Raw genomic sequence first — 27,466 nt, 5'->3', positions numbered from 1 at the left:
AAGACAAACAAAAAAACCAAAACATATTTGCAAAGCACAATAAAGTGCAATAAACAAGGTATGACCGTAAGTATATATTTATGTGTATTTTTCATATAATTAACCTTATTTTGAGATAATTACAGATTTATACAAATTGTGAGAAATTGATTAATCTTTTTTTTTGCTTTTTAGGGCTGCACTAGCAGCATATGGATAATCCCAGGCTAGTGGTTGAATCAGAGCTAGAGCTGCCAGCCTACACCACAGCCACAGCAAGGGAGGATCTGAGCCGTGTCTGCGACCTATGCCACAACTCATGTCAACGCCAGATCCTTAACCCACTGAGCAAGGTCAGGGATCGAACCAGCAACCCCCTGGTTCCTAGTCAGATCGTTTCTGCTGTGCCACGATGGGAACTCCATGAGAGAGAGTTCTCTTTTATAATGTCAGGGTTTAGTGCTATAAATTTCTCTTTCAGGACTTCTTTAGCAGTGTCCTATAAATTTAATATGTTGTGTTTTCATTTTGATTCAGCTCAATGTAGATTTTTAATTTTCTTTAAGCCTTCCTCTTTGACTCACAGATTATTTAGAAGTATATTGATTATTTTCCCAGTATTTGGAGTTTTATGTTATCTTTCTGTGATTGAGTTCTAGCTTGTTTCCATTGTGCTTAGAGAATGCCCTCCTGTGATTTCAGAGTGTTTAAGTTTCTTTAATGGCCCAGGACACAGTCTGTCTTGGTATATGTTCCATGGACACTTGAAAAGAATGCATAGTCTACTCTTTATGAGTAGGGTGTTCTCAAAATGTCAATTAGATCCAGTTGGTTGATGGTAGTATTGATTTCTTCTATATCTTTGCTAATTTTCTTTTTACTTGTTCTGATTGTTGAGAGAGGTGTGTTGAAGTCTTCGACCGTAACTGTGAATTTGTCTCTTTCTCCTTTTAGTTCTATCAGTTTTTACTTCACAGATTTTGTAAGTCTTTTGTTAGTGTGTGTGTGTGTGTGTGTGTGTGTGTGTGTGTGTGTATTTAGGATTGCTATATGCCCATGATTGCTTGACCTTTCGTCATTATGTAATCTGTCTCTGGTGATTTTGTTTGCCCTGAAGCCTGCTTTATTTAATATTAACATGGTCTATCTTACTTCCTTTTATTAATGTTTTATGATATAACATTTCTGTCCTTTCACTTTTTTTTTTTTTAAATGGGTGCATCCATAGCATATGAAGTTCTCAGGCCAGGAATTGAATCTGAGCTGCAGCTGTGACCTACATCACAGCTGCAGCAATGCTGGATCCTTTAACCCACTACACCAGGCCAGGGATCAAACCCATGCCTCCAAAGAGACCCAACTGCAGTCGAATTCATAAACCACTGTGCCACAGCAGGAACTCTCTGTCCTTTTACTTTCAATCTATCTATACCATTACATTTGAAATGAGTTTCTTATAGACAAAACTTAGTAGAGCCATGTTTTTAATCTAGTCTACCAACCTCTATATTTTTGTTGTTGTGTTTAGACCACTTACCTATAATGTAATTATTAACATTAGGGCTTAAGTTTACCATTTTATTTTTTTGTTTTGTTTGGTCTCTGTGTTTTTTATTTCTCTGTTTTCTTCCTCTTACATTTTTTGTCAGTTAATTGAATTTTTTTAGATTTTCCAATTTGATCAATCTATAGTGTTCTGAGTATATCTTTTTGTATAGGTTTTTAATGACTGCTCTCTGTAGTATATTCACTATAGGAGCAAATCAAGCTATGCAGAAATTATTGTCCCTACAGTATAATATCCAATTTGTAAAATATGACTATCAAAACTTTTAATAATAAAAATGTGATAGTAATAATTACATTTTAAAATAAAAGCTTGAATTTTTTTCCTTTTATGCTGGAAGTTCTCTTTCTGTGGTGGTGATACTTAACTTCAGTCTCAGCTTTCACCAAATATTGAATTTAACAGTTGGCCATTTCACAACTCAAATATGAATTCAGTATACCTCTACAAGCTGCCATCAAAAAGAATAAGTGCTGGAGGGGTTGTGAAGAAAAGGGAACCCTCCTGCACTGTTGGTGGGAATGTAAGCTGGTACAGCCACTATGGAGAACAGTTTGGAGATACCTTAGAAATCTATACATAGAACTACCATATCACCCAGCAATCCCACTCTTGGGCATATATCCAGACAAAAGTTTCCTTAAAAAAGCACATGCACCTGCATGTTCATTGCAGCTCTATTCACAATGGCCAAGACATGGAAACAACCAAAATGTCCATCGACAGATGATTGGATTAGGAAGATGTGGTATATATACACAAAGGAATACTACTCAGCCATAAAAAAGAATTACATAATGCCATTTACAGCAACATGGATGGAACTAGAGACTCTCATACTGAGTGCAATAATCAGAAAGACAAAGACAAATACTGTATGATATCACTTATAACTGGAATCTAATATATGGCACAAATGAACATTTCCACAGAAAAGAAAATCATGGTCTTGGAGAATAGACTAGTGGCTACCTGGGGGGAGAAGGAGGGGGTGGTAGGGATCAGGAGCGTGGGGTTATCGGATGCAAACTATTGCTCTTGGAGTGGATTTACAATGTGATCCTTCTGTGTAGCATTGAGAACTATGTCTAGATACTTATATTGCAACAGAACAAAGGAAGGGAAAAAAATGTATACATGTAAGTGTAACTTGGTCCCCATGCTGTACAGTGGAAAAAATAAATTTAAAAAAAAATAGAAGAGCAGAAACAATTTTGAAAAAGAGGTATAAAATTATAAGCTTCAGACTATCTGATTTCAAGTCTTACTATAAAGCAATTTATCAAGACCATATGCTATTAGGGAAAAGATAAACAATAGAGCAACAGAAGAGAGTCCAGAAATAGACCCATGCATTTATAATCAAAGGTAATTCAGTGGCAAAGGATAGTCTTTTCAACAAATGTTATTGAAATAACCAGACATCCATGCCAAAAAATAAAACAGAACTTCAACTCATACCTTCCACCATATACAAAACTTAAAATAAGTCATAAACCTACATGCAGAATAGAAAATTGCGAAAATTTCTTAAAAATAAAAAAGAAGTAAAAGAACAAAATTTTGTGACCTTGAGTTAAGCCAAGGTTTCAGCCTTGGCACTGTTTTTGAATTGCTCTTTGTGTGAGGAGCCATGCTGTGCATTGCAGGGTGTTTAACAGCAGATCTGGTCCTACTAGATGCCAGCAGCACCCCCACCCCCAATCAGAACAATCAAAAATGACTTCAGACATGGCCGAATGTTCAAGATAGGTAGACTGTCTCCCATTTGAAAATCACCAGCTTAGGCAAAGCTTCTTTGATACACTAGCAAAAGCGTAATACATTTAAAAAAAAGGATAAATTAAAAATTTATGCTCTGCTAAAGACAATTACAAGAGTACAAAAAAGGAGAGAATATTTACAGAACACATATTTGACAAAGGTCTTGTATCGACAATATATAAAAGAATTTTATAAATATATAAATGTTTGGTAAAGGGGGTCAAAAGTTTCAAACTTCCAATTATAAAAAAAAAGTAATGTGACTTTAGTTAATAATACTGTATTGTTTTCTATTAAAAGTACTAAGAGAATAGATCTTAAAAGTTTTCACAAGAAAAAAATTTTGTGTAATTATGTATGATAATGTATGTTAACTAGACTTACTGTGGTGATCATTTTGTAATATATACAACTGTCAAATCATTATGCTGTACTCCTAAAACATGTTATATGTGAATTATACCTCAATTTTAAAAATTACAATAAAAGAGAACTTTTAAAACTTAAAAATAAAAATATAAGCAACCAATATTTTTAATGGCCCAAAGACTTGGAGACATTTCACCAGAGAAGATAGATGACAAATATACATATTAAAAAGTGTTCAACACCATTAGTTATTAGTGAAATGCAAACTAAAACCACATGAGGAACCATTTCACACCTATTAGAAAGGTTAACAGTTTACAATCTCATAATACCCTACTACCTAGCCATCCCACGCTTAGGTACAAGAGAAATGAAAATTTATGTCCATACAAAAGCTTGTTCGCCACCCTTTATAGCAGATTTATACAGTCACTCAAAATTGGGAATAACCCAAATGTCCTTCCATTGGTGAATGAGTAAACAAATTACTTACTTACTATATGGATGTACAGTAAGATATTATTCAGCAATAAAAACGAACGAACAGAGTTCCCGTCGTGGCACAGTGGTCAACGAATCCGACTAGGAACCATGAGGTTGCGAGTTCGATCCCTGGCCTTGCTCAGTGGGTTAAGGATCCTGCGTTGCTGTGAGCTGTGGCGTAGGTTGCAGAACGGCTCGGATCCCACATTGCTGTAGATCTGGCGTAGGCCGGTGGCTACAGCTCTGATTCGACCCCTAGCCGGGAACCTCCATGTGCTGCGGGAAGCGGCCCTAGAAAAGGCAAAAAGACAAAAAAAAAAAACAAAAAAACGGACAAACTATTGATATATACAAAATCAGGAAAATCAGGGATGACTCTCAAATGTATTATGCTAAGTGAAAAAGACCAGACTCAAAGGCTGTATACTATAGGATTCTATTTATATGACATGCTGGAAGATGCAAAACTACACAAATAAAAAAACTATTCAGTGGTCTCCAGATGGGAGGGAATGGGGGGAGGGGGCAGTGGGTGTAAGAAGCAAGCAGCCTTTTTTTTTTTTCTTCGTTACAGCAAAAACCAGGATTGTTGTTTGTTTTTAATTTTCTTCCCCTGCAAAAAAGTCTTCAATACAACCTAATGAATGAAATATCAGATGCATCCTGTGGCCAGTATCAGCACATTTACATGATTGGCAAAATGTAACATAAGTGTATGTCAATGGTGTATGGAAAAGTTTCCTCTAAAAGTGAAACTGCTTAGGAGGATTTCACGGGTTTGAAAATGGTCTTGGGCCTTAACTTTCAATTGTCCTTTGCTGATACTAGGTAATATTTTGAGGAACTGCTGATAAGGATGTTTGCCAATAACCCCTTTCTAAAAGATCATTTCTTAAAAACAAAAATAACTAAATGGGACCTAATCGAACTTACAAGCTTTTGCACAGCCAAGGAAACCATAAAAAACTGAAATGACAACCTATGGAATGGGGGAAAAGTTTTGCAAACAAGGCTACAAAGGCTTAATTTCCAAAATGTACAAGCAGCTCTTACAACTCAACAACAAAAAACCAAACAACCCAACTGAAAAATGGGCAAAAGACCTAAACAGACATTTCTCGAAAGACATACAGTCGGCAGTAGGCACATGAAAACGTGCTCCACATCACTAATTATTAGAGCAATGCAAATCAAAACTACTAGAAGGTACCACCTCACACTGGTCAGAATGGCCATTGTTAAAAAGTCTACCAATAACAAATGCTGGAGGGGGTGTGGAAAAAAGGGAACCTTCCTACACTGTTGTTGGGAATGTAAGTTGGTGCAACCACTATGGAGAGCAGTATGTAGGGTCCTTAAAAAACTATATAAAAAGCTACCGTATGATCCAGCAATCCCACTTCTGGGCATATATCTGGAGAAAACCATAATTCAAGAAGATATATGCACCCCAGTGTTCACTGCAGCACTACTAACAATAGCCAAGATATGGAAGCACCTAAATATCCATCAACAGAGAACTGGATAAAGAAGATGTGGTAGTATGTACAATGGAATATTACTCAGCCACAAAAAAGCATGAAATAATGCCATTTGTGGCAACATGGCTCGACCTAGACATTATCATACTAAGTGAAGTTAGACAGAAAATGTCAAACATCACATGAGATCACTAATATGTGGAATCAAATAAAAATGATACAGTGAAACTTAACAAAATAGAAACAGATTCAAAGACTCTGAAATCAAATGGATACATACCAAAGGGGTGTGGGGTGGGAGGTAAAGCAAGGGGTTGGGATTGATATATACATACTACTTTATATAAAATAGATGGGTAACAAGGACTTACAGCATAGCACAGGGAACCATACTCTGTATCCTGGGATAAACCATAACAGAAAAAGAATATTTTTTAAATATATGCAGATGTGTATAACTGAGTCACTTTGCTGTACAGCAGAAATTAAGAATTGTAAGTCAACTATAGTTTAAAAATTAATTTAAAAAATAAAAAGATCATTTTTCGCTTATCCCGAGGAACTGCAGTCTAGCACAGGGGAACTTGGTCTCTCAGTGAAGGGGCACATGGCTATTATTTGGTTGGTGCTCAAACTGTCCAGCGGAAAAGCTTTATAATGGTGATGATGGGAACAAAGGAAATCCTTGGCCTTTTCCAGATAGATTCCCTTTAAATAACAGGGGTTTACCTTCCCTGGGTTGTCGCTGAGGTGTTAGGTGCTCAGGTTGGCAAGAGGAGTAAGACAATGCAAACGAGGACATAGTAAAAGGAAAGTGTGGCTGAGGAAATGGTCTTGGAGAAAAAGACATTTTAGCTGTTACGAGGGGGGTAAGGGAGGAATAAAGGCTTGTAAGGCCAGAGTAGTGGGAATTCTCTAATTAAAATAGATGACATAGGGAGTTCCCATTGTGGCTCAGTGGTTAATGAATCCAACTAGGAACTATTAGGTTGTGGATTCGATCCTTGGCCTCGCTCAGTGGGTTAAGGATCTGGTGTTGCCGTGAGTTGTGGTGTAGGTCGCAGACGTGGCTTGGATCCCACATTGCTGTGGCTGTGGTGTAGGGTAGCAGCTGTAGCTCTGATTAGACCCCTAACCTGGGAACTTCCATATGCCATGGGTGCAGCCCTAGAAAAGACAAAAAAAAAAAAAAAAAAAGCCATAGACTTTCTTCTGGTTATTGTTCATTGCTGAAACATCAGAAATGAGATAAAAGCATAAAGAAACAGGGAATATATATATATATCTGAGTCACTTTTCTATACAGCAGGAATTGGTACAACATTGTAAATCAACCGTACTTTAGGAAAAAAAATAAATATAAAGAAAACATTAAAGTCGCCTGTAATGCCACCATCCATGGTGAACATTTAGTTGGGTTTCCTTCCAGGCTCTTTTCTAGATACCTATACCCAGATGTTAGAATTCCAGCTGAGGCCCCAAGATAATAGACGCTATGCCCCAAAGGAAAGTTGGAGAAAACAATGTAAGACTTGCAAAAGGAGGTGGTAGAAACCCAGAGGTCCCTTAGCTGAGCTGACCACCCACGTGCAGTAGGTGAGCTGAAGCCGAGAAGGTGGGGGGATGGGAATCCTAGAAGGGGATTCCAGGGAGAGGTGGTTCAGATACTGAGGCCCGCACACCTCTTGGGACCACAAACCTCTCTCTTTCCTCCAAGAGCTCAGGGGAAATCCTTTCCTCAGGGGTGATTCCCTTTCCCTTGACCTATTCCTTGGAGGCTTCTCACACAATTAGCTTAATGGCTTTGCCTCTTGAAAACCAAAGCTAGAAAAGGAAGTGGTTTCCAGGCACCCTTGGAGTTCCACGCCATCATAGGCATTCCTTTTGAAAGGAAGTCTTTCTCTTCTTGATGGGGATAAAGAAAATGAAACCATGCGAGTAGAAACAAACTAGTATCTTAAAAACTCATGTTACAGCACTTTAAAAAAAACTGGGTCCATAGCAAACATCCTGTTGTTGAAAGTTAGTATTACACAGGAGACACTTTCCATTATAGTAAATGGTCTTTGCAAACGTGTGTAATGACCAGAGCCACTCACGCTGTCAGCATCACCCCCATCTTCACCTGCACACTTACCACTCACTGAGCACTTACTATGTTCCAGGCACTTGCTATTTTACTGTAACCATCAGAGTTCTAGATTTGCAGCTTAAGGTGCTTGATATTCATCTTGAGTGCCTGCCATCAGTGCACTTGCTCACCTACTCTCCTCCTCCTTTCTGGCTCATTTGGGTGGGGATGGGCCTGGGGAGCCCAATGATCAATAAGCCAGAAAAATGAGGCTTAGAGACATTAAATAACTTGTCCAAGACCTTTGATCTGAGGCAGTTCGGGAAGCCACACTGTTCCTTCCCCTTTCCACCCCCAGACCCTAGGGAATGTTCTTTGCTGGTTGTTCCCACTCTCTCTCCAACCCTGGCTGGGTCTAATGCCTTGTGTTGGCTTACATAATTCTTCCAAAAGCAGTATTCCCAGGAGTTCCCGTCGTGGCGCAGTGGTTAACGAATCCGACTAGGAACCATGAGATTGCGGGTTCGATCCCTGGCCTTGCTCAGTAGGTTAAGGATCCGGCGTTGCCGTGAGCTGTGGTGTAGGTTGCAGACGAGGCTCGGATCCTGAGTTGCTGCGGCTGTGGCGTAGGCTGGTGGCTACAGCTCTGATTAGACCTCTAGCCTGGGAACCTCCATATGCTGCAGGAGCAGCCCAAGAAATGGTAAAAAGACAAAAAAAAAAAGTCTACAAATAACAAATGCTGGAGAGAGTGTGTAGAAAATCCTACATTTGCTGGGAATATAAATTGGTTCAACCACTATGGAAAACATTATGAAAGTTCCTCAGAAAACTAAAAATAGGACTACCATATAATACAGCAAGAGTTCCCATCGTGGTACAGCAGAAACAAATCCGACTAAGAAACCATGAGGTTGTGAGTTCTATCCCTGGCCTCGCTCAGTGGGTTAAGGATCCAGCATTGCCGTGAGCTGTGGCGTAGGTTGCAGATGCGGCTCGGATCCAGTGTTGCTGTGGCTCTGGTGTAGGCTGGAGGCTACAGCTCTGATTAGACCCCTAGCCTGGGAACCTCCATATGCCACGGGCGTGGTCCTAAAAAGACAAAAGACAAAAATAGTAATAATAATAATAATACAGCAAATCCCACTCCTGGACATATATCTGCACAAAGCTCTAGTTCAAAAAGATACACGTAACACTGTAAGCCAGTTATAATGGAAAAAAATCATTATATATTAAAAAAAAGATACATACACTCACATGTTCAGAGCAGCACTATACACCATGGCCCAGACATGGAAGCAACCTAAATGTCAACTGACAGATGAATGGATAAAGAAGATGGGGTACCTATATGCCATGGAACACTACTGAGCCATAAAAAATGAATACTCACATTTGCAGCAACATGGATGCAACTAGAGATCATCATACTAAGCAAAGTTAGAAAGAGAAAGACAAATACCGTATACCATTTTTATGTGGAATCTAAAATATGGCACAAATGAACCTATTTACAAAACAGAAACAGACTCACAGACACAGAGAACAGACTTGTGGTTGCCAAGGGGGAAAGGGGGAGAGAGTGGGATGGACTGAGAGTTTGGTGTTAGTAGATACAAACTATTACATTTAGAATGGATAAGCAATGAGGTCCTACTATAGAGCACAGGGAACTATATCCAGTCTCTTGGGAGAGACTATGATGGAAGATAATATAAGAAAGGGAATATACTTATATGTATGTGGGTCCCTTTGCTGTACAGCAGAAATTGCCACACTGTAAATCGACTATACTTTAACTGAAAAAAAAATGTTTTTCTTTTTTTTAGCTTTTAGGGCTGCACCTGTGGCATAAGGTTCCCAGGCTAGGCATCAAATCGGAGCTACAGTTGCCAGCCTACACCACAGCCACAGTAACATGAAATATGAGCCGTGTCTGCGACCTATACCACAGCTCCCAGCAACGCTGGATCTTTAACCCTATGAGCGAGGCCAGGGATCCAACCCATAACCCCAAGGTCCCTAGTCAGATTCATTTCCACTGCGCCACAACGGGAACTCCTGAAAAATTTTTTAGGAGTTCCCCTCATGGCTCAGTGGAACGAATCTGACTAGCATCCATGAGGATGCTGTGTGCTGTGTCATAGTTCACAGACGCGGATCTGATTCCGTGTTGCTGTGGTGTAGGCGGCAGCTGTAGCTCCAAGTGGACCCCTAGCCTGGGAACCTCCATATCCCAGTGCAGCCCTAAAAAAGCAAAATAAATAAATAAAAATTTAAAAACTTAGGAGTTCCCGTCGTGGCTCAGTGGTTGCCGAATCCTACTAGGAACCATGAGGTTGCAGGTCCAATCCCTGGACTTGCTCAGTGGGTTAAGGATCCAGTGTTGTCGTGAGCTGTGGTGTAGGTCGCAGATTAGACCCCTAGCCTGGGAACCTTCATGTGCTGCTGGAGCGGTCCTAGAAAAGGCAAAAAGACAAAAAAACAAAAACAAAAAAATTTAAAGAGATACGGAACCTCAGGACTCTACCCAGACTACTGATGCAGAATCAGATCCCCAGGTGGTTTAAACACATACATAAAGTTGGAGCAGCTGCTGTCCTAGACACTTCTCAGTCAGATGTTGATCTGATTATTCAAGGAAGTCATCATAAAAAGGAGTGATTTTCAACCCTGTTTGCATTTAGAATCACATGATGCTCTTTTAAAAACTGCTGATTCCCGAGTCCTGGTTCTAGACCAAGGGAATCAGAATCTTTGAGAGGATGGATCTTGTGTTTACCTAAATTTTTATGCAATAGCTTGGGTGAGTGTAATGTGAAGTTAGGGTTCAAAACAACAGTTTTAAAGATTCAAATATTTTAGGGGGGATATTTAAAAACATGAAAACTAAGTAAAAAGAAAAAAAATGCATAAAATCCCACAATGGTTTCTCATAACATCAGGATAAATTTCAAATTTCTCACATTAGCACCCAAGGCCCTTTCTGACTCGGAGCCCTGTCTAGCTCTCCAGCTCCATCACCTCTCCCGCACCCCACAACCCAGGGTGCCCCAAAGCACTACATTTTCCCTGACACATCTTACTGCTTCACGCCTCCATGACTTTGCCCAAGTTCTCTCTTTAATACCCTTCACCAATTCTTTGCTTCTGGAAAGCCTTCCTTAACCCCATTATTCTTCGGGGAAAACAAAATCTGTCATTAAAAATTAAGAATTTTAAAGATTAAAAAAAAAATGGAGCTCCTGGTGGCGCAGCAGAAATGAATCTGACTAGGAACCACGAGGTTGCAGGTTCGATCTCTTGCCTCGGTCAGTGGGTTAAGGATCCAACATTGCCGTGAGCTGTGGTGTAGGTTGCAGATGTGGCTCAGATCCTGCATTGCTGAGGCTCTGGCGTAGGACGGCAGCTGTAGCTCCAATTAGACCCCTAGCCTGGGAACCTCCATATGCCACAGGTTTGGCCCTAAAAAGACAAAAGACAAAAAAAAAAAAAAAAATTAAGACTTTTGTTCAATGCTCTCTAGCTGTTTGTATTGTCAGTCAGGTCTCGAACCTAGGACCCCAAGCCTTCCATAAGCCTTGTCTTCCAATAAGCACATTGGAAAAACGCTAAACATCAGAATGTGCTAATTTAGAGATGACCCTGGAGTGTTGCTTAAAGTTGATTTAAGCTCCAGCAAATGCAAAGGCTAGTGCCTCTGGGCAGAAGAAATAATCAATTTTCGCCTCCTACAAACTCATTGCAAGTGCCTAACACATACACACAAAAGAAAACCTCTCCTTTACTAAAAAGAGCTTTTGGCACATCATGTAATTCTTACTCATTTGAAATCTAATTTGACACATAAATTGCTTTTCCTCACTTTTGATTGATTTTTAGAAACACCGTGAAATGAACATTGTTTTTCCATTTATTTCTCTTTGTTGAGAAGTCCTTCCTTGAATAGAACGTGAGGAAATTTTTGGATTTAATTCTCATGATTTAGTGGCCCGTTTCAGAATATATAAACTTTGAACTAAATTAAATGAAAACTTTAAAGGCCCCAGAGAAAGAGTCAGACCTTCTCCTGCATAAGTAATGGCTTTTTTGTAAGAAAATAGCCTAAACGACGGTGAAATCAGCATTCCATTTTTTTCTTCCCATTTTTTCTTCCAACCTTTTGAGAGACAGGAGTAAATAAATCCCCAAGGGCAGATATATTTTCTCGAGAATGCTCTGATCTCTAAATTCTGTCTTATCTGCTCAGAATTGGCTTAAGGGAAATAAAAAATGTTATTCTATTTAAAGAAAAAAAAAAAAAGGACAGGTCTTAGCACTTGAAAATCAACGATTGGCAGGTTCTCTTCATTGTTTATTAAGTATTTACTGAGCACCTATCAACCAGATTGGGAGACAGGCACCCCTATAAGTAAAATTACTCAGGTCAAGGTCATTGATGTTACTGGTGACCTCTATCTTGACAAACCTAAAGGTTGTTTTTCTGTTCTCGACTTATTCCTCCTCTCACTGGATTCTACCCTCTTTCCTTCTCCAAAGATTTTCTTCCCTGGGCTTCTGAAGCACCACACTCACCTGATTTTCCTTCTACTCCCTGACTCTACCCTTGCTATAACATTTGCTGTCACCTCTTTCTCCTAAAAGCCAGCTGTAGGACCTTTCTTCTTCTCTGTCCACATTCTCATCCTAAGTCATCTCCTCTAGTCTGGTGGCTTAATACCATCTAGATGCTAATGACCCCCAAACCTGTATCTCCAGTCCCCTCCTTACCCTGAGCTCAGGACTAGATCATACATCAAACCGTCCATGTGACAGCACCACCTGGATGTCCAATAGAGATTTCAAACAAAGCTATTGTCCCCACACAAAGCTGTTTTCATCCTTTTCTTTCCCATTTAGTAAACTGCATCATTTGCTTGACCAAAAATCTAAACATTAGGGGTTGCATTGGACTGCATGTAAGAGAATCCAACTTAACCAGAGAGCAAGGTTGTGTTTTTTTAAATTTGTTTGTTTTCACATCATGAGAGGAGCCAGAAGCAGGCAGACCAGGGCTGTGCGGTGGTTCCTCTAAGCCAACAAGGTCCTGGCTCCTTCTGTCTTTTTTCTTCACTGCCCTCATGGTTGCAAGATGGTAGTCCCACCTCCAGCCTCACAGCCACATGCCAATGGAAAGAAAAGGAAGGAATTAACAAGGGGGAGGGCATGGAGTCTACAGAGAAATAGCAAAACAGGGAGTTCCCTTCATAGCTGAGCAGTTAATGAACCTGACTAGGACCCAGGAGAATGCAGGTTCGATCCCTGGCAGTGCTCAGTGGATTAAGGATCCAGCATTGCCGTGAGTCGTAGTGTACGTAGCAGACGTGGCTCGGATCCTGGGTTGCTGTGGCTGTGGCTGGCAGCTGTAGCTCGCATTCAACCTCTCCCCTGGGAACTTCCATATGCTGAGGGTGCGGCCTTTTTACGGCAAAAAAACCAAAAATTTTTTAAAAAGAAAATAGCAAAACATTCCCAGAAATGCCTAGTAGACGTCTGCTTATCTCTCATCATCCAGAACTGAATTACCATCTCCACCCAAGATGCAAGAGAGCCTGGGAAATATGGCTTTTTAGCTGAGCACATTGCCACGCTGCCCAAACTAGGGCTCTGATAAATGGAGAAAAGATAGAATGAATACCACATGGACAATAGCAGTGTGGGCTCTATCGTCCTAGTCAGCCCTCTTTTCCTATGCTTCATAGCAATCCCTCTGCAAGTCTGTCACTCCCACCTCCAGAAGACCTGGCAAACTCCACTGCTTCTCTTCATCTCCATTGCTCAGATCCTGGCGGGAGATGCCATCATCTCACACTCAGACCACAGCACACAGCCCCCCACGGGTCACTCTTTTCCTTCTCTGCCCTCTCTCGACCCCCTCCTTTACGTGGTAGCTGGGATAAGCAATTAAAAGCATAAACATATCCACACCATTCTCTTTCTTTTGTCTCCAAAGGATCCACAGCAGACCCTAAAACAAACAGTTTATTTGAGAGGTGCAGGACACAAGGGCAGGACTACACAGGGAGTCCAGGAAGGGGAGTAGCCTGGAGAAGATCCGAAGACCAGGCCCTCCTCCACAGGGGTGATGGAAGCTCAGCCCAGGGGATGCCCTGGAAAATGGTGTAAGATACCTGTGGCACAATTACCTGACTCCAGGGGCCAGGAGGTATTTATACACCAGACCCCAAGGGTTGCTGGTCTCAGTCTCTTGGCTTGGGCACCTGGCCCTGTACCTAACCCTTCCCTGATCTAATTCACTGCAAAAGCCAGCACTTTCTTCTATTTATCAGCCTTTCTGCTTACAGACCCTCACAGGTTCTTCCATGTAAAGCAGAATCGCAAGACGATACAAGAGTCACTTTATTTCTTTTAAAGAGTAAGTTCAAAATGCAATTTAGGGATGATCAATGCCTGCCTGAGAAATTTGCTAAGCTCTAGTCCCATCTGAAAGTAGCTACATTTTTGCGATGCTCCTCTCTTTGACAGACAAAAAAAAAAGCATACAACATCTTTAACTGATATTAACAGATACACACTTCTACGTAGAAAATAAACAAGGACCCACTGCATAGCACAGGGAACTATATTCAATATCTTGTAATAACCTATGATAGAAAAACATCTGACAAATATATATAAAACTGAGTCACTTTGTTGTACACCTGAAACTGACACAACATTGTGAACCAACTATACTGCAAATACATTAGAGTTCTCAGTGGTAACCAACCTGACTAGTATCCATGAGGATGTGGGTTCAATCCCTGGTGTTGCCATGAGCTGTGGTGTAGGTCACAGACCTGGCTCAGATTCCGCATTGCTGTGGCTGTGGCGTAGGCCAGCTGCTGCAGCTCTGATTGGACTCCTAGACTGAGAAACTCCATATGCCATGGGTGTGGACCTAAAAAAAAAAAGATACAAATTTTTATATATATGAAAATTTTAAGTAGGGCATATAAGACTTAGAGTATTTATTTAAAGTCAATGTATTAAGGTATGCCTCATTTAATAATACTAGCAACTAATTATATATATATTACATCCATAAATGGCATTACTATCTATGACCATGGATCTGGAGGGTATAGATAAACAGTAAGTAAATAACTGTGGATTATTTCTGCCTTTAGCTTAGTTTACTACTTGTCTCTACTTTCCTTTCTTCTTCAATTGTTCTACAAAGTAATCGTTACAAGCCACCGTCAGAGCTGCCACCATGACCACGAACTCATTAAAATCCACTTCGTTGTCCTTATTGGCATCCAGGTCCTGCATTATCTTATCAACCAACTCAGGGTCCTTTTGGCACTAAAAGGAAAAAAGAAAATTTCTAACTCTAAGGCTTTGAGGTTCATCACGGCAACTGAAATCACATCTTCCTTTTATCTACATTAAAATGGGGTTTTTTTCCCCATTTTTAGCATCTCTGGCAATTTCCAAGAACCTATTTGCAGGTAGGTTTGAATGAGGCTCGCATTCTAAATGAGCCAAGGCCTCTGTCCCCACCCTGACCTGGCCGTATAGTCCTGACTCAGACCTGAACACGGAGAGGAGCAAACAGCAGCACATCAAAGTGAGCTGTTGATGCTGAAAATGCATTTACCCAACATCACAGGTAGAGGGCCAGGGTCGGGGGAGGCGGGGGGCGGGGTGCGTGAAAAGGAGGAAGCTTTGAAGGGGACAGTGAGTGGCTCTGCCATTTACCAACAGTAGGAAATTGGAGCGAATTACTTAACATTTTAATATGTCCTTATTTATCAAAAAAGGAGAGTGCTCTCACCCCACATATCTGGGGGGGATACAACACACTTTTGTAAGTGCTTAGCACCAGGTTGTCAGATGGAGTGAATAAAAATTTAGGACACCCAAGTGAATGTGGATTTCAGATGAACAAGCATATTTTTTAGTATCATTATGTCCCAAATCCTGCATGGGTCATATACTATTTGGGTCATATACTATTTTATCTGGCAATCTGTTGTGTGTGTCACAAAACAAGAGGAACCCAATAAAGGGTAGATCTTATAAGGATGTCTCCATTTAATGGGTAGAAAGGAAAGCAAGGAGCCCATTGAGGAGATCAGGATTCAGAAAGGGTAGGGGAAATTCCCATCGTGGCTCAGTGGAAATGAACCTGACTAGTATCCATGAGGATTTGGGTTTGATCCCTGGCCTCAACTCAGTGGGTTAAGGATCCGGTGTTGCCGTGAGCTGTGGTGTAGGTTGCAGACATGACTCGGATCTGGCGTGGCTGTGGCTGTGGTGTAGGCTGGTGTAGCTGTAGCTCTGATTGGACCCCTAGGCTGGGAACCTCCATATACTGCAGCGTGGCCCTAAAAAGCAAAATAAATAAATAAATAATAAAATAAAATTACTAAAAAGATATTGGAAAGAATTATGTTAAAATTTTTTACTTTTTTTTATAGAATAAATTTCCTATTTGTCTCAGCATATTTTCCATTCCACTCTCCAGAGGGAGTCACTTAATCTGTTTCTTAAGATCCGTGATATAATCATCTGTGTGAATGTAATTGTGTTTAAATATACGTATTTTATTCTGTAAAAAAAAAATAAAATTTCGAAAAAAAAAAGGAAAAAAAATGTTTTTTCCTTTTTTTCCCAAAGAGGTAGGGGGAAAAGTGTTATAAATTCAATTGCTATCATCTGAACACCAAGTTTGGCCACGATAACATCCTGCCAGTCTACTGCATATGCGAAAATCAATTCAAGGCATCTCGATAAACACCAGAGTAAGCATCTTCCTCAGAGCAGGCTCCAAATACTCCATTGCCAAGTTTCATGTGTGGACTTATTGAACTCCTGGCTGTTTTGAGAAGTAAATCAGCTCACTACCCAACTGGCCACTGGTCAGACCCGCCCTTCCAACTCTCTCCAGGTATTTGTCCTTCACTCGAAAATTTACTAGCACAGCGTAAAGTACCTGAGGTTTCATTTCTTCTCCCAAACATAATATTTATTCATTCTCAGACAGCTGGACAGAGCTCATGTCACTAGTTATAACTCCTGGTGTAACCAGCTGTATCTGTGTTGCACCAGGATGTTGAATGCTTGATGAAAGCCTCAAATACAATGTACAAAACCCAAAAGCCCTAACCCCAGGCTCTGCGGAGAAGGGCACAGAAAACACAGAGCTCTAGCGTTTGCTTCCCTCTATTCTGAATCTCGAAAGAAAGGAAACTGAGCAGGTGGCAGAACACAGGAGGCAGACCCAGAGGTGCCCTGGATGTCCATCTCACCTGGATGGGGAGAAAAGCCGACTCACCGAGAGGAAATCCGTGAGCTCTCGCTGTAGGAGCATTTTCAGTTCCCCCTTGTTGAGCTTGAACCTGTCCCCTTCCTTGCAGGAGTAGCGGTGGAAGGTTCTTATCATGATGTCCATGGCAATCTCCAGCTGGGTAGGCATGTCGGCAGCAAAACGGAGCTCTCCAGGGCAGGCCACCAAAGCCAGGGAGAAGACTTGCTCAGAAGAAGCAGGTGGGGAAACATCAGCATTCTCATTAAAGCGAAGTATCACTTCCCACGCCCCCAGCGATGGTGGTTAAACCACGATCACAATTCCACCAAGCTTTCCACCCACCCAGGGCCAGCCGCAGAGGGGAGCTTTGCAGGTGAGTTTTTCTCCTCCCCAATCCCCACTCCCCCACGATGGAGCCCTTTCAGCGTGTTTGGAAGTTAACAAGCAGACAGCAAATACAAAGTCATGAAAAAACATAGATCAAAAAAAAATTTTTAAGAGTTAAGGAAATACGTAACTTCATACCTGTTCAGCCAACGCAGGGCTCTGTCAACAGGTGTTTACAGTTAAACTGTAAGCGTTTATACCTGGGTCTTCCACCTGTTCCCAAGAAGGTGAAAACTGCCAGTGACGAGAGATTCAAGGAGAAGCGCCTCTGAGTCTATTCCTCATCGAGGAACAGCTGTGAGCTGCTGCCCCAAGGGCCATCAAGGAAGGGCTGGCACCACTGCGTGCCCTGGAGGAGAAGGCGAAGAGGGAAAGGGCAGCCTTCAGTTCCCCTTCATTATCGGGAGTGCAGGTACACCCGCAGTCAGTTGCTAGGAAATTGATGACGGCAGGGAGCACTCTAAAAACAGAGGCACAAAAAGAAACAGCGGTTCAGACCTAGAGTCTCCTCAGCACAGCCAAGAGCAAGGTCAAGGGAATATGCTCAGAGCAGACTCCTTGAACTAAACCAATGGACAGTGAGTTGTGCAGCTGTAAAAAATAAAACAGAGAGAGAATGAGGAGGCTCTCCATGTGCCAATTTAGAAGGGAACAAAGGGAGTTCCCGTTGTGGTTCAGTGGTAACGAACCCTACTAGGATCCATGAGGACGTGGGTTCCATCCCTGGCCCCACTCAGTGGGTTAACGGATCCGGCAGATCCGTGGTGTAGGTCGCAGATGTGGTTCAGATCTTGCATTGCTGTGGCAGTGGCGGTGCCGGTGGCCAGAGGCTGCAGCTCCGATTCAGCCCCTAGCCTGGGAACTTCATGTGCAGCAGGTGTGGCCCTAAAAAGCAAAAATAAATAAATAAATATTAAAAAAAGAAAGGAACAAAGCAGCAACCCTGGGTGGGTAGGAAAGAAATACATATAAGAACATATGTGTGTGTACATAAATTTGAATTTGCCTAAGGAATCACTGAAAGTGGTAGCTCTAAGGGACAACGTGGAAAGGGGATGGAAAGCAGTGGTTTGGGAGTAAGATTTCTCCTTTACTCCTTTTAAACTGATTTTAACTTTTTCAGTTATAGGAATGTATTGCCTAGTTGGAAAAAAAAAATTGAAATCCACAGAATGAAGCCCTAGAAGCCAAGTCTATAGGAATTCACAGCAGGGTTTCCAGCTGAGAGAAACTTAACAAAGAAAATGTCACTGGGAAAGCCAAAGCCAGAAAGTGGCCACTGTGCTTTTAAATGCCGCCTGTGCTCTCAGGGCTGAACTTCCATGGAGAACAAATTAGCGCCCCCTCCCCTGGCCCTCAAAAGAAAGAAAGAAAAACACAACAAAACAAAACACAAACCAACGCCCACACTCCTAAGCAAGGTCTGCCCTGCCTACAAACTGACCAAACGGTTTTCTCATTCTCCCCTTCCTTGGCTGTTTTGGGCCCACTGCCCGGAATGCTAATTCTGTCTGCTTCTTAAGGCTCAGTTCACAGATCTCTTGGAAGCTTTCCCCACATGCTTCCTAACTCACCAACCTCCACGTCCAACAGTTGCCCCCCTCTGTTCTCACTTGTTACCTGGAGTGTCCCTTTTTCTTTTTCTTTTCTTTTTGCTACACCAGAGCCATAGCAGTGGCAATGCCAGGTCCTTAGCCTGCTGAGCCACCAGGGAACTCCTCTTTTCCTTTTTTATCATTGCATTCATCACACATTCCTGTAACCACTTTCTTTTCTTTTTTTTTTTTTTGGTCTGTCCCCACTCTTCAGACTTTGAAAGAGTCCTTTGGTGGCAGAATCGATATCTGGCTCATCCTTGCATTCCACAACATTTAGTTCAAATCAAGCATATGATAGAAATGCTCAGAAATCTTTGCTGATGGATGGATTAACAAGCAAATACCTCAGAGGGGGACAGTAAGCTCTCCAAAAAGTTGTCTTATCTGGTTCTGCCTAAAGAATTATTTGATTGCCTTTTTTCTACATTAAAAATTTTGCTTTATCAAAGGAAGAGAGACAGAAAGACAACAGTCATTTCAAAGACTATAAAGAGTTTAAATCTGGAACTATTTTCAGGTTAAGCTGCTGAAGTTATAAATGGACTAAAATGGGTAAGTCTCCCAGAGTCTAAAATGGGTAAGTACTTCCAGACTGTGGGTCTTGGCAGCATTATATTTAAATCACATTCAACCACAAGTTTACTTGGAGAATTCAGTTAGCAGACAAAACTAGTAGCTATTTAAAATTGTAACGCCACAATTTGCTTTGAGAGATGAGAATGTGGCTGCTGTGAGCTTCGCTCTTGGGGTTTAAAAGCAAGGTGGTTTTTACTTGGATTTCTGCTCGACTTTAGCCGAGCGAGATGTTTCCTTTGGTACATGCTGCCCCTTAGTGTCAGGATGAGGAACTGCACCTGGAAGTCCTCTAATTCCCAGAGGGTACATTAAATTCTAAGTTTGAGGGGTACCCTTTTCCACACGTACTGGGGAGGGAAGCCAGCCCCGGACTGTGCCCTCCAGGAGCCTTTCAGAAACAAAGATAATCTTGAAAGGCTCAACAGGACTCTGTGAGGCTATGGACAGAAATTTCCAGGTGACATGAAATCCCAGGGTTGGCAGGGAGGGAAACAACTCTTTTTATAGCCCAGAGGGGTCCTCCAGTAACACGTTACTTGCTCTATGAATCACTACAGTTTTACTTTTCAGTTTCTGGTGTGAGTCATAACCCTTAGGGCGGAGCGGGACAACTTCACATCCAAGACAGTGCACAAGAATGGGAGCAATGGAAATTGATCAGATTTGGAAAAGTTTAAAAGTAAGAAGCACCTTATAGAAAAGGAGTGTAGATCCATAGGTGGGAAGCCAAAAGGGTAGAGCCGTTGGAAAGCGAGGCTTTGACCGTGGGGCCAGAAAAAAAGGAGATGTGCGAAAAATAAGCCCTCTTATTACTTGGGACATGACTGACATGCTGAGGGCGCCTGAGCCTGCCACAGATTGCGGGGAGGGTTTGCCTCCGGGGCCAGACCAGAATTAAACAGGAGACTAAGCTGCTTCCTTCCAAAGTTTCCGGTTTTGTCTTTTTAAGTAATGTGGTTCCAATGTTATGTCATTTTCATAACAATGAGATGGATGAGTCTAAACCAATTATGTAGGGGAGGTGGGCAGGGGGAGTTCCCTGGTGGCCTAGCAGGTTAAGGACCTGGTTTTGTCACTGCTGTGGCACAGGTCACTGCTGTGGTGCTAGTTCAACCCCTGGCTCACACTGTCCATCCACACTGTAGGCATGGCCAAACCCCCCCACAATTATGTGGGGTAGGAGAGAAGGATTACAAAAGGGCAGGAGAGGGAACTTTTGGGAGTGATGGATATATTCATTATCTTGACAGTGGTAATGGTCTTACAGGTGTACACATGTAAGAACTTAAAGTCTGCATTTTATTTTATTTTAGTATTTTTTTGGCCACACCCACAGCATGTGGAAGTTCCTGGGCCAGGAATCAAACCTGAGCCACAGCAATAACAATGCTGGATCCTTAATCACTAGGCCACCAGGGAACTCCTTAAAGCATGCATTTTAAATACATGCAGTTTATGGCGCATCAGTTATAACTCAATAAAGCTATTTGAAGTAAGAAAGAAAAAACTTCCCCAAAATCACATAACTAGATTATAGCAAGCTGAGACGCAAATCCATGTTTGTCTGACAAAAAAATTAAATCATGCAGCCATTAAGTAGAATTATAACGACTACAGAAATGCAAAAGAAAAAAGGACTACAGAAATGCACAAAATAATTTTTTTATCAAAACAAGTGAAAATTATAAGATACAATTTGTAACTAAGCTGCAATGGAAAATTTGTGTACATTTAGAAAAGAAGGAAAATACTAATAGTTTCAATAGAATTACGGATGATTTTAAAAATTCCTAATGCTACTGTTACTTTTTCAACTAAAACATCAATTGTGTTTTACACAGTGTTTAAAATTATAATCTATCTTCATATTAGGCAAGTCCTTTAAGATCGTGCTGAACTGTAAAACTTAGCATATAAAATTCTAGATTCATAATTATCATGTTATGATTTTATATATCCATAAGATAGAGGAAATATGCAAAAATGTTAATAGGTGGATTTTTAGGTGTGTTTTTTTTTTCTTTCTTCTTGTGTTATTCTTGGTTTCAGTTATTTTAAATCTTTAGTAGTGGCTGTGTTTTACTGTTACAACAAAAAAAAATGAAGTATTTTAAAAATCACAGAGGAGTTCCCATAGTGGCTCAGTGGAAATGAATCTGACTAGTATCCATGAGGACACAGGTTCAATCCCTGGCCCCGCTCATTGAGTTACAGATCCAGCATTGCCGTGAGCTGTCATGTAGATCACAGATGTGGCTTGGATCCTGAATTGCTGTGGCTGTGGCCTAGGCCAGCGGCTTCAGCTCCAATTCAACCTCTAGCCTGGGAACCTCCAAATGCCACCGGTATGGCCCTAGAAAGACAAATAAATAAATAAATAAAAATCACCGAGTTGACGAAGCATGTGAACCACCCAAATACTAACTTGGCTATAACAGTCACAGAGTTTCGTAAGGCACTTTCCAGATTATAAAGCCCCTTTCACCCTCACACTATTAAGCAGCAATTATTTGCCCAGTGCTGGGTAGATACATAATTCAGGACAAATACTCAGAACATTACTGAAAAATACATTACAGGTGATTAATCAATACTAAACTAAACCTAAGGTACATGACCTAAGCGGGCCTCCTTCTGCACAGGAGGGAAATGACAACTTTGGGCTAAATGCCTTTGAAGCTCCTTTTCCATTTATCTATCTATCTATCTATCTATCTATCTATCTATCTATCTACCTATCTATTTATTTAGGCTTTTTAGGGCCACACCTGCGGCATATGGGAGTTCCCAGGCTAGGGGTCAACCCAGAGTTATAGCTGCCGGCCTAGACCACAGCCACAGCAACTCAGCATCCCAGCCAAGTCTGAGACCTACAGCACAGCCCACAGCAATGCTGGATCCTTAACCCACTGAGTAAAGGCCAGGGATCGAACCGACATCCTCAAGGATAGTAGTCAGATTCAGTACTGCTGAGCCACGATGGGAACTCTGCTCCTTTTCCTTTTAAGACATTTTGTATTCCAAAATGACTTCAAGGATCAATGCGTGTGTTCCTGTGTGAGAAGGGAGGCCAGTGCAGGATTTCCATTCTTCAGGACACAACTGGGGAAATGGGGTGAGGGCAGGGGTCCTCAAGGCACCTCAGGGAGAGTCGTGCCACCTGCTTCCTCTCCTCAGCCTGGCCATCCAGAAAAAGAGGTTCAGAGGACTGGCCAGAAAAGTTAGACGTATCTGCTCCAGCCACTTCAGAAAGGAGATTTCCCTTCTCTCTGCTTTCAGGGCTGCCCCTGCATCCCTGCATTCCCAGGTGATGAAACTTATCTGGCCTCTCACCCACAGACTAAAGCTGAGCGTCAAAAAGAAGAGGGGTTCCAAAGGCAAGAATCTGAACGGTCACACCCTTTTCACAAGGCAAGTATCTATTTTCCTGGATGACATGAGATTTCTGCTATTTGCTTCAAAATAATCCAGTAAGTGGGAAACAGCTGCTGGTAGGAAGTGAGGAGAAAAGACATTAAACCAGATCGGCCATGAGTCAGGTCACTGTTGAAGACAAGTGCAAGGTCCATGGGCGCTCTTTAGACTATTATTCCACTTTTCTATTTTCTATATGTTTGAAATTTTGCTTAATAAAAAGTACACACACATACACACTCGCACTCACATCCCTCCTGTCAGCATGAGAAAAAGCTAACCAAATTGGAATTATCCATCTCTCCAGAGGCAGAGAAGTTAATGGCACTGAGTAAATGGAGGGTTTTTGACAGAGAAGCTGCCACTTGTTTTCTGGTCACTGATGCAATCAATTGAAGAAGAGGAACTTAAATGATATTTTTTTAAAAAAAACCAACATTGGAGTTCCCTTTGTGGCTCAGCAGAAACCAATCTGACTAGTATCCATGAGGACACAGGTTCGATCCCTGGCCTCACTCAGTAGGTTAAGGATCCAGTGTTGCCGAGAGCTGTGGTGTCGGTAGAAGACACAGCTTGGATCTGGCATTGCAGTGGCTACGGCGGAGGCTGGCAGCTACAGCTCGCATTCAACCCCTCCCCTGGGAACCTCCATATGTTGTGGGTACGGCACTAAAAAGACAAACAAAACAAAACAAAACAAAAATCCAACATTGGGGCTCAGATCTTCTGACCCCTGGCCTGGGACCTTCACATGCCGCAGGGTAGAAATACAAAAACAAAAACAAACAAAAAACCACCCAAACCCAACAACTCTAATCATGAAGACTGTTGAACATTAAAATAAATTATAGGAGAAGATAGCTGAGGAAATTCTTTCACTGTAACTAGAAAGTGAAAGTGAGTTATTTATGCTGATGGCTAAGAAGGAGAACATGAAAGCTTATTTGTTGCCAAAATTTATTCTTAGGCCCAACAGGGTGTGAGAATCTTGATCTGAACCTGAGGTAGTCACAGTGACAAGACAGAAAGCAAGCAGGTAGAATATATTTGGGCAACTGGCATGTAGCCACAGGCCTGAACCTTAGTGCCTGTGGACTGTCAGGACCAGCTATTAGCAAGTCCCACAATGACACTTCCGTTGTCAGCTAAAACCACACCCATTCCCTGCAAAGTTTCAGTGGCAGCCGATCTCAAAGTGGCCCCCAAGGGTCCTTGTCTTCTGGTCTTCACAGCTCTGTGTCGTCCAGGCCCACAATGAACGCAGCTGACCTGCGTCACCAATAGGATATTGTGTGTGACTGATGAGGGTAAGGCCTAAAAGACATCGTGGGGCCCGCCTGACTTCCTCTTGGATCACAGGCTCTGGGGGAAGCGAGCGGCCATGTTGTGAGGACACTCGAGAAGCCCTGTAGAGACACCTTGTGGCCAAGAAGGGAAGGGGACCCAGCTCTAACCTGTCGGAGAATGATGAGCCCTCTTGGAACTGGGCCCGCCAGCCAAAGGCAAGCCTTCAGAGGACCACAGCGTGACCATTTAGGAAACCTCGAGCCACAGCCACAGCTACATAGCTCCCAAATCCCTGTCCTCCAGAAACTATGCAAGATAATAAATGCTGTTTTAGGCTAAATTGGGGGTGAATTGTTAGGCAATGAGATAACCAGTATAGTTGGTTAGTTACAAGTTTAACCTTTTTTATATGACTTCAGAAACAGTGCAATGTAAATCAATCTGTTCCTTGTACTAGAATTTCTCAGCGGTAATGTGAACGATGGAAGTCCTTATTCGTAGTCTCAGAAAGGCTGCATACACCGTGCTCTCACAGGAGAGGGCACTGTTTCCGATTTTCTACAGCCCCTTTCTCCACTAGGCAGGGATGACAATTTCCGGGAAGGAAAAGGGACCTCTTTAACAATCGTAGCAGAATTAATATAGGACTTTTAAAAATCACAGCTTAGTAATTCCCATCATGGCTCAGCAGTAATGACTCTGACTAGCATACATGAGGATATGGGTTTGATCCCTGGCCCCACTCAGTGGGTCAAGGATCCAGCGTTGCCATGAGCTGTGGTGTAAGTTGAAGACTCAGCTCAGATCCCAATTTGCTGTGGCTGTGGTGTAGGCCAGCAGCTGCAGCTCTGATTTGACACCTAGCCTGGGAACCTCCATAGGCCTCAGGTACGGCCCTAAAAAGACCAAAAAGTCACAACTTAACTAAAAATCAGGTTTTGATTCTGAAAGCAGCACCTCGGTCACAAAGTAGCATTGCTTTGTCACTCAAGCATGATCTGTTTTATTAAAGCTTCTCGGATCATTTCCCTCCACCTCTCATGCAATTCACTGTCAGGTTTCACCTCCTGAGTCCCCCATTCCCTCCCCTCCAACCCTAGCACAGTGGCTCAAGCCCTTGCCATTTCTGGCCTGAATTGCTGTAAGAGACCACAATCACCTCCTGCACCCACCCTGCCTTTCTTCAAACTCAGCCACCACCATGTGCCGGGATCACACCTGAACCCCTCCCTACCTTTGCCTCATGGAGGGTCCCCACCATCTCCAGGTTGAATCTCAGCTCCGTGAAGTGTCCCTGCCCAACTCACCTGCCTCGTCAGCCTTGCATGTAACACCCTGCTTCTGGGGCGCTCAGTAACCCATTTCAGACAGTAGGCCTCCAAGGAAGGCTCCCCAACACCTCTCAGCTCCCCAGAATATTTGAGCCCTCCTAGTGCTCCCGTTTCGCCTCATGCTTTCCTCTGGCCCTGCATAGGAATTGGATGAAAGAAAAATAATAGTAGCTGCACTGTTCTAGGCAGTTCGGAAGTCTTCACTCATTTCACCCTCAAATTGTATGAAGGGGAGTTCCCGTTGTGGCGCAGTGGAAACGAATCCGACTAGGAACCATGAGGCTGCAGGTTCGATCCCTGGCCTCGCTCAGTGGGTTAAGGATTTGGCACTGCTGTGAGCTGTGGTGTAGGTCACAGATGCAGGTCGGATCGCGCATGGCTGTGGCTGTGATGTAGACTGGCAGCTGTAGCGCTGATTCGACCCCTAGCCTGGGAACCTCCACATGCTGCAGGTGTGGCCCTAAAAAGACAAAAAAAAAAAAAATTTGTATGAAGGATTACGAGCCCTATTTTACAGTTCACTAAGCTGAGTCACAGAGCCATTCATTAGTAGCTTTACCGAAGTCAGTGGTGGCAGTGAAATGGATTTGAACCCAGGGCATCTAGCTCCAGAGTACTTGCTCCTGACCACTAGGAGGCACTGCTGGTGACAGTGGGGTTGCGATAAGCAGTTTCTTGGGAGACTCAGAGCCTTCCCATTCTATTTACTCAGAGATTTATGGGCAATAAGTCATTAAGTTACAGCTCATCCTGCCTGCCCTCCTGATAACAAACATACCTGCTACGCCCTGAGTCTGGAGTCCACAGTCACAAAGTCTTCCTCAGAGGAAGCTGGTCATCTCCACCGGCTGAAATCAAGATAAGGGCATTCTCCTTACATCATCTCCCCAGAAGGCAGCTTTAAGGTTAAAATAAAATAAAATTTTAAAAAAGTGTGTGTGGGGGAAGATTCTGGTTTCTAATTCTAGAAGTTGAAGTTTGAGGAAAAAGAGCCTGGGGCCATGTGGTGGGGGCTGGGGACAACAGGCCAGGTCAGAGGGTGGGTGCCATGGGGCTTCCTTGTGCGAAAGGTGTCCTTACCTTGGCCACAAAGGAGAAAGAAAAAGAGGGAGGGAGAGAAGGAGAGGGACAGGGGAGAGAGAGGGAGAGGCTGATAGTAGCTCAGAGCCCTGGGCTTCTCACAGGCCCCTTGCCCAGCACAGTTAGTTTCCTTCTGACTCCTGTGACCATTCTCGCCTCCTGTGTCACTTCCACCTCACCTCGAGAAACTCAGATGTCATGTTCCTGTCCAAGCTGAGAAAGATCCAGAACCTTCAAGGTGTGGCTTGGCCTTCCTAGAGCTGCTGAGAAGATTTTACTTCATTTTGCCCACGTCTTCACAGATGCCAGTTGAAGACCAGGCCCAAGAAGATGAAGACGCCATTTATGCTCCTCCTCAGACCAGCCAGCGCAGGGCATCCTGGACCATTAGCCCTGAGCCTAAGATCACTTGTCGGCCTGGAGAACCGCCACTCAAAAGAGAGAGGGCGGAGTTCCCATCATGGCGCAGCGAAAACGAATCCGATTAGGAATCATGAGGTTGCAGGTTAGATCCCTGGCATTGCTCACTGACTTAAGGATGTGGCATTGCCATGAACTGTGGCGAAGGTCGCAGACGTGGCTCGGATCTGGCATTGCTGTGGTTGTGGTGTAGGCTGGCAGTTGTAGCTCCAATTCGACCCCTAGCCTGGGAACCTCTATATGTTGCAGGTACAGCCCTAAAAAGACAAAAGAAAAAAGAAAAAAACAAAGGGGGGGGGCAGACACGAGTCAGAAAGTGTCCAACACACACAATAGTATCTTGAAAGAAAAAAACTCCAGG

The 27,466-nt window shown here is 42.6% G+C and overlaps 1 protein-coding gene across 1 annotated transcript; it reads right to left on the bottom strand.

Moving 5' to 3' along the window:
* S100Z (S100 calcium binding protein Z) lies at positions 13,117 to 27,223 on the bottom strand. The gene is made up of 4 exons (XM_003123714.5): positions 26,384 to 27,223; positions 17,538 to 17,859; positions 17,040 to 17,233; positions 13,117 to 15,064 (listed from the first exon to the last, which is right to left on the bottom strand). The coding sequence occupies exons 3-4, from the start codon at positions 17,178 to 17,180 to the stop codon at positions 14,906 to 14,908; spliced, it is 300 nt and encodes a 99-aa protein (XP_003123762.2). The 5' UTR covers positions 17,181 to 17,233; positions 17,538 to 17,859; positions 26,384 to 27,223; the 3' UTR covers positions 13,117 to 14,905.

This window comes from Sus scrofa, chromosome 2 (assembly GCF_000003025.6).
Source record: "Sus scrofa isolate TJ Tabasco breed Duroc chromosome 2, Sscrofa11.1, whole genome shotgun sequence".
Lineage (NCBI taxonomy): Eukaryota > Metazoa > Chordata > Mammalia > Artiodactyla > Suidae > Sus > Sus scrofa.
This window is presented reverse-complemented; position numbering and strand designations above follow the sequence as displayed.

Bases quoted from the DNA above. Each gene is read 5' to 3' on its own strand.
- S100Z (XM_003123714.5), bottom strand. From the start codon at position 17,180: ATGCCTACCCAGCTGGAGATTGCCATGGACATCATGATAAGAACCTTC. The intron at 15,065-17,039 runs GTGAGTCGGCTT...TTTTCCTTTTAG, and splicing joins AGCTCACGGATTTCCTCTCG to TGCCAAAAGGACCCTGAGTT.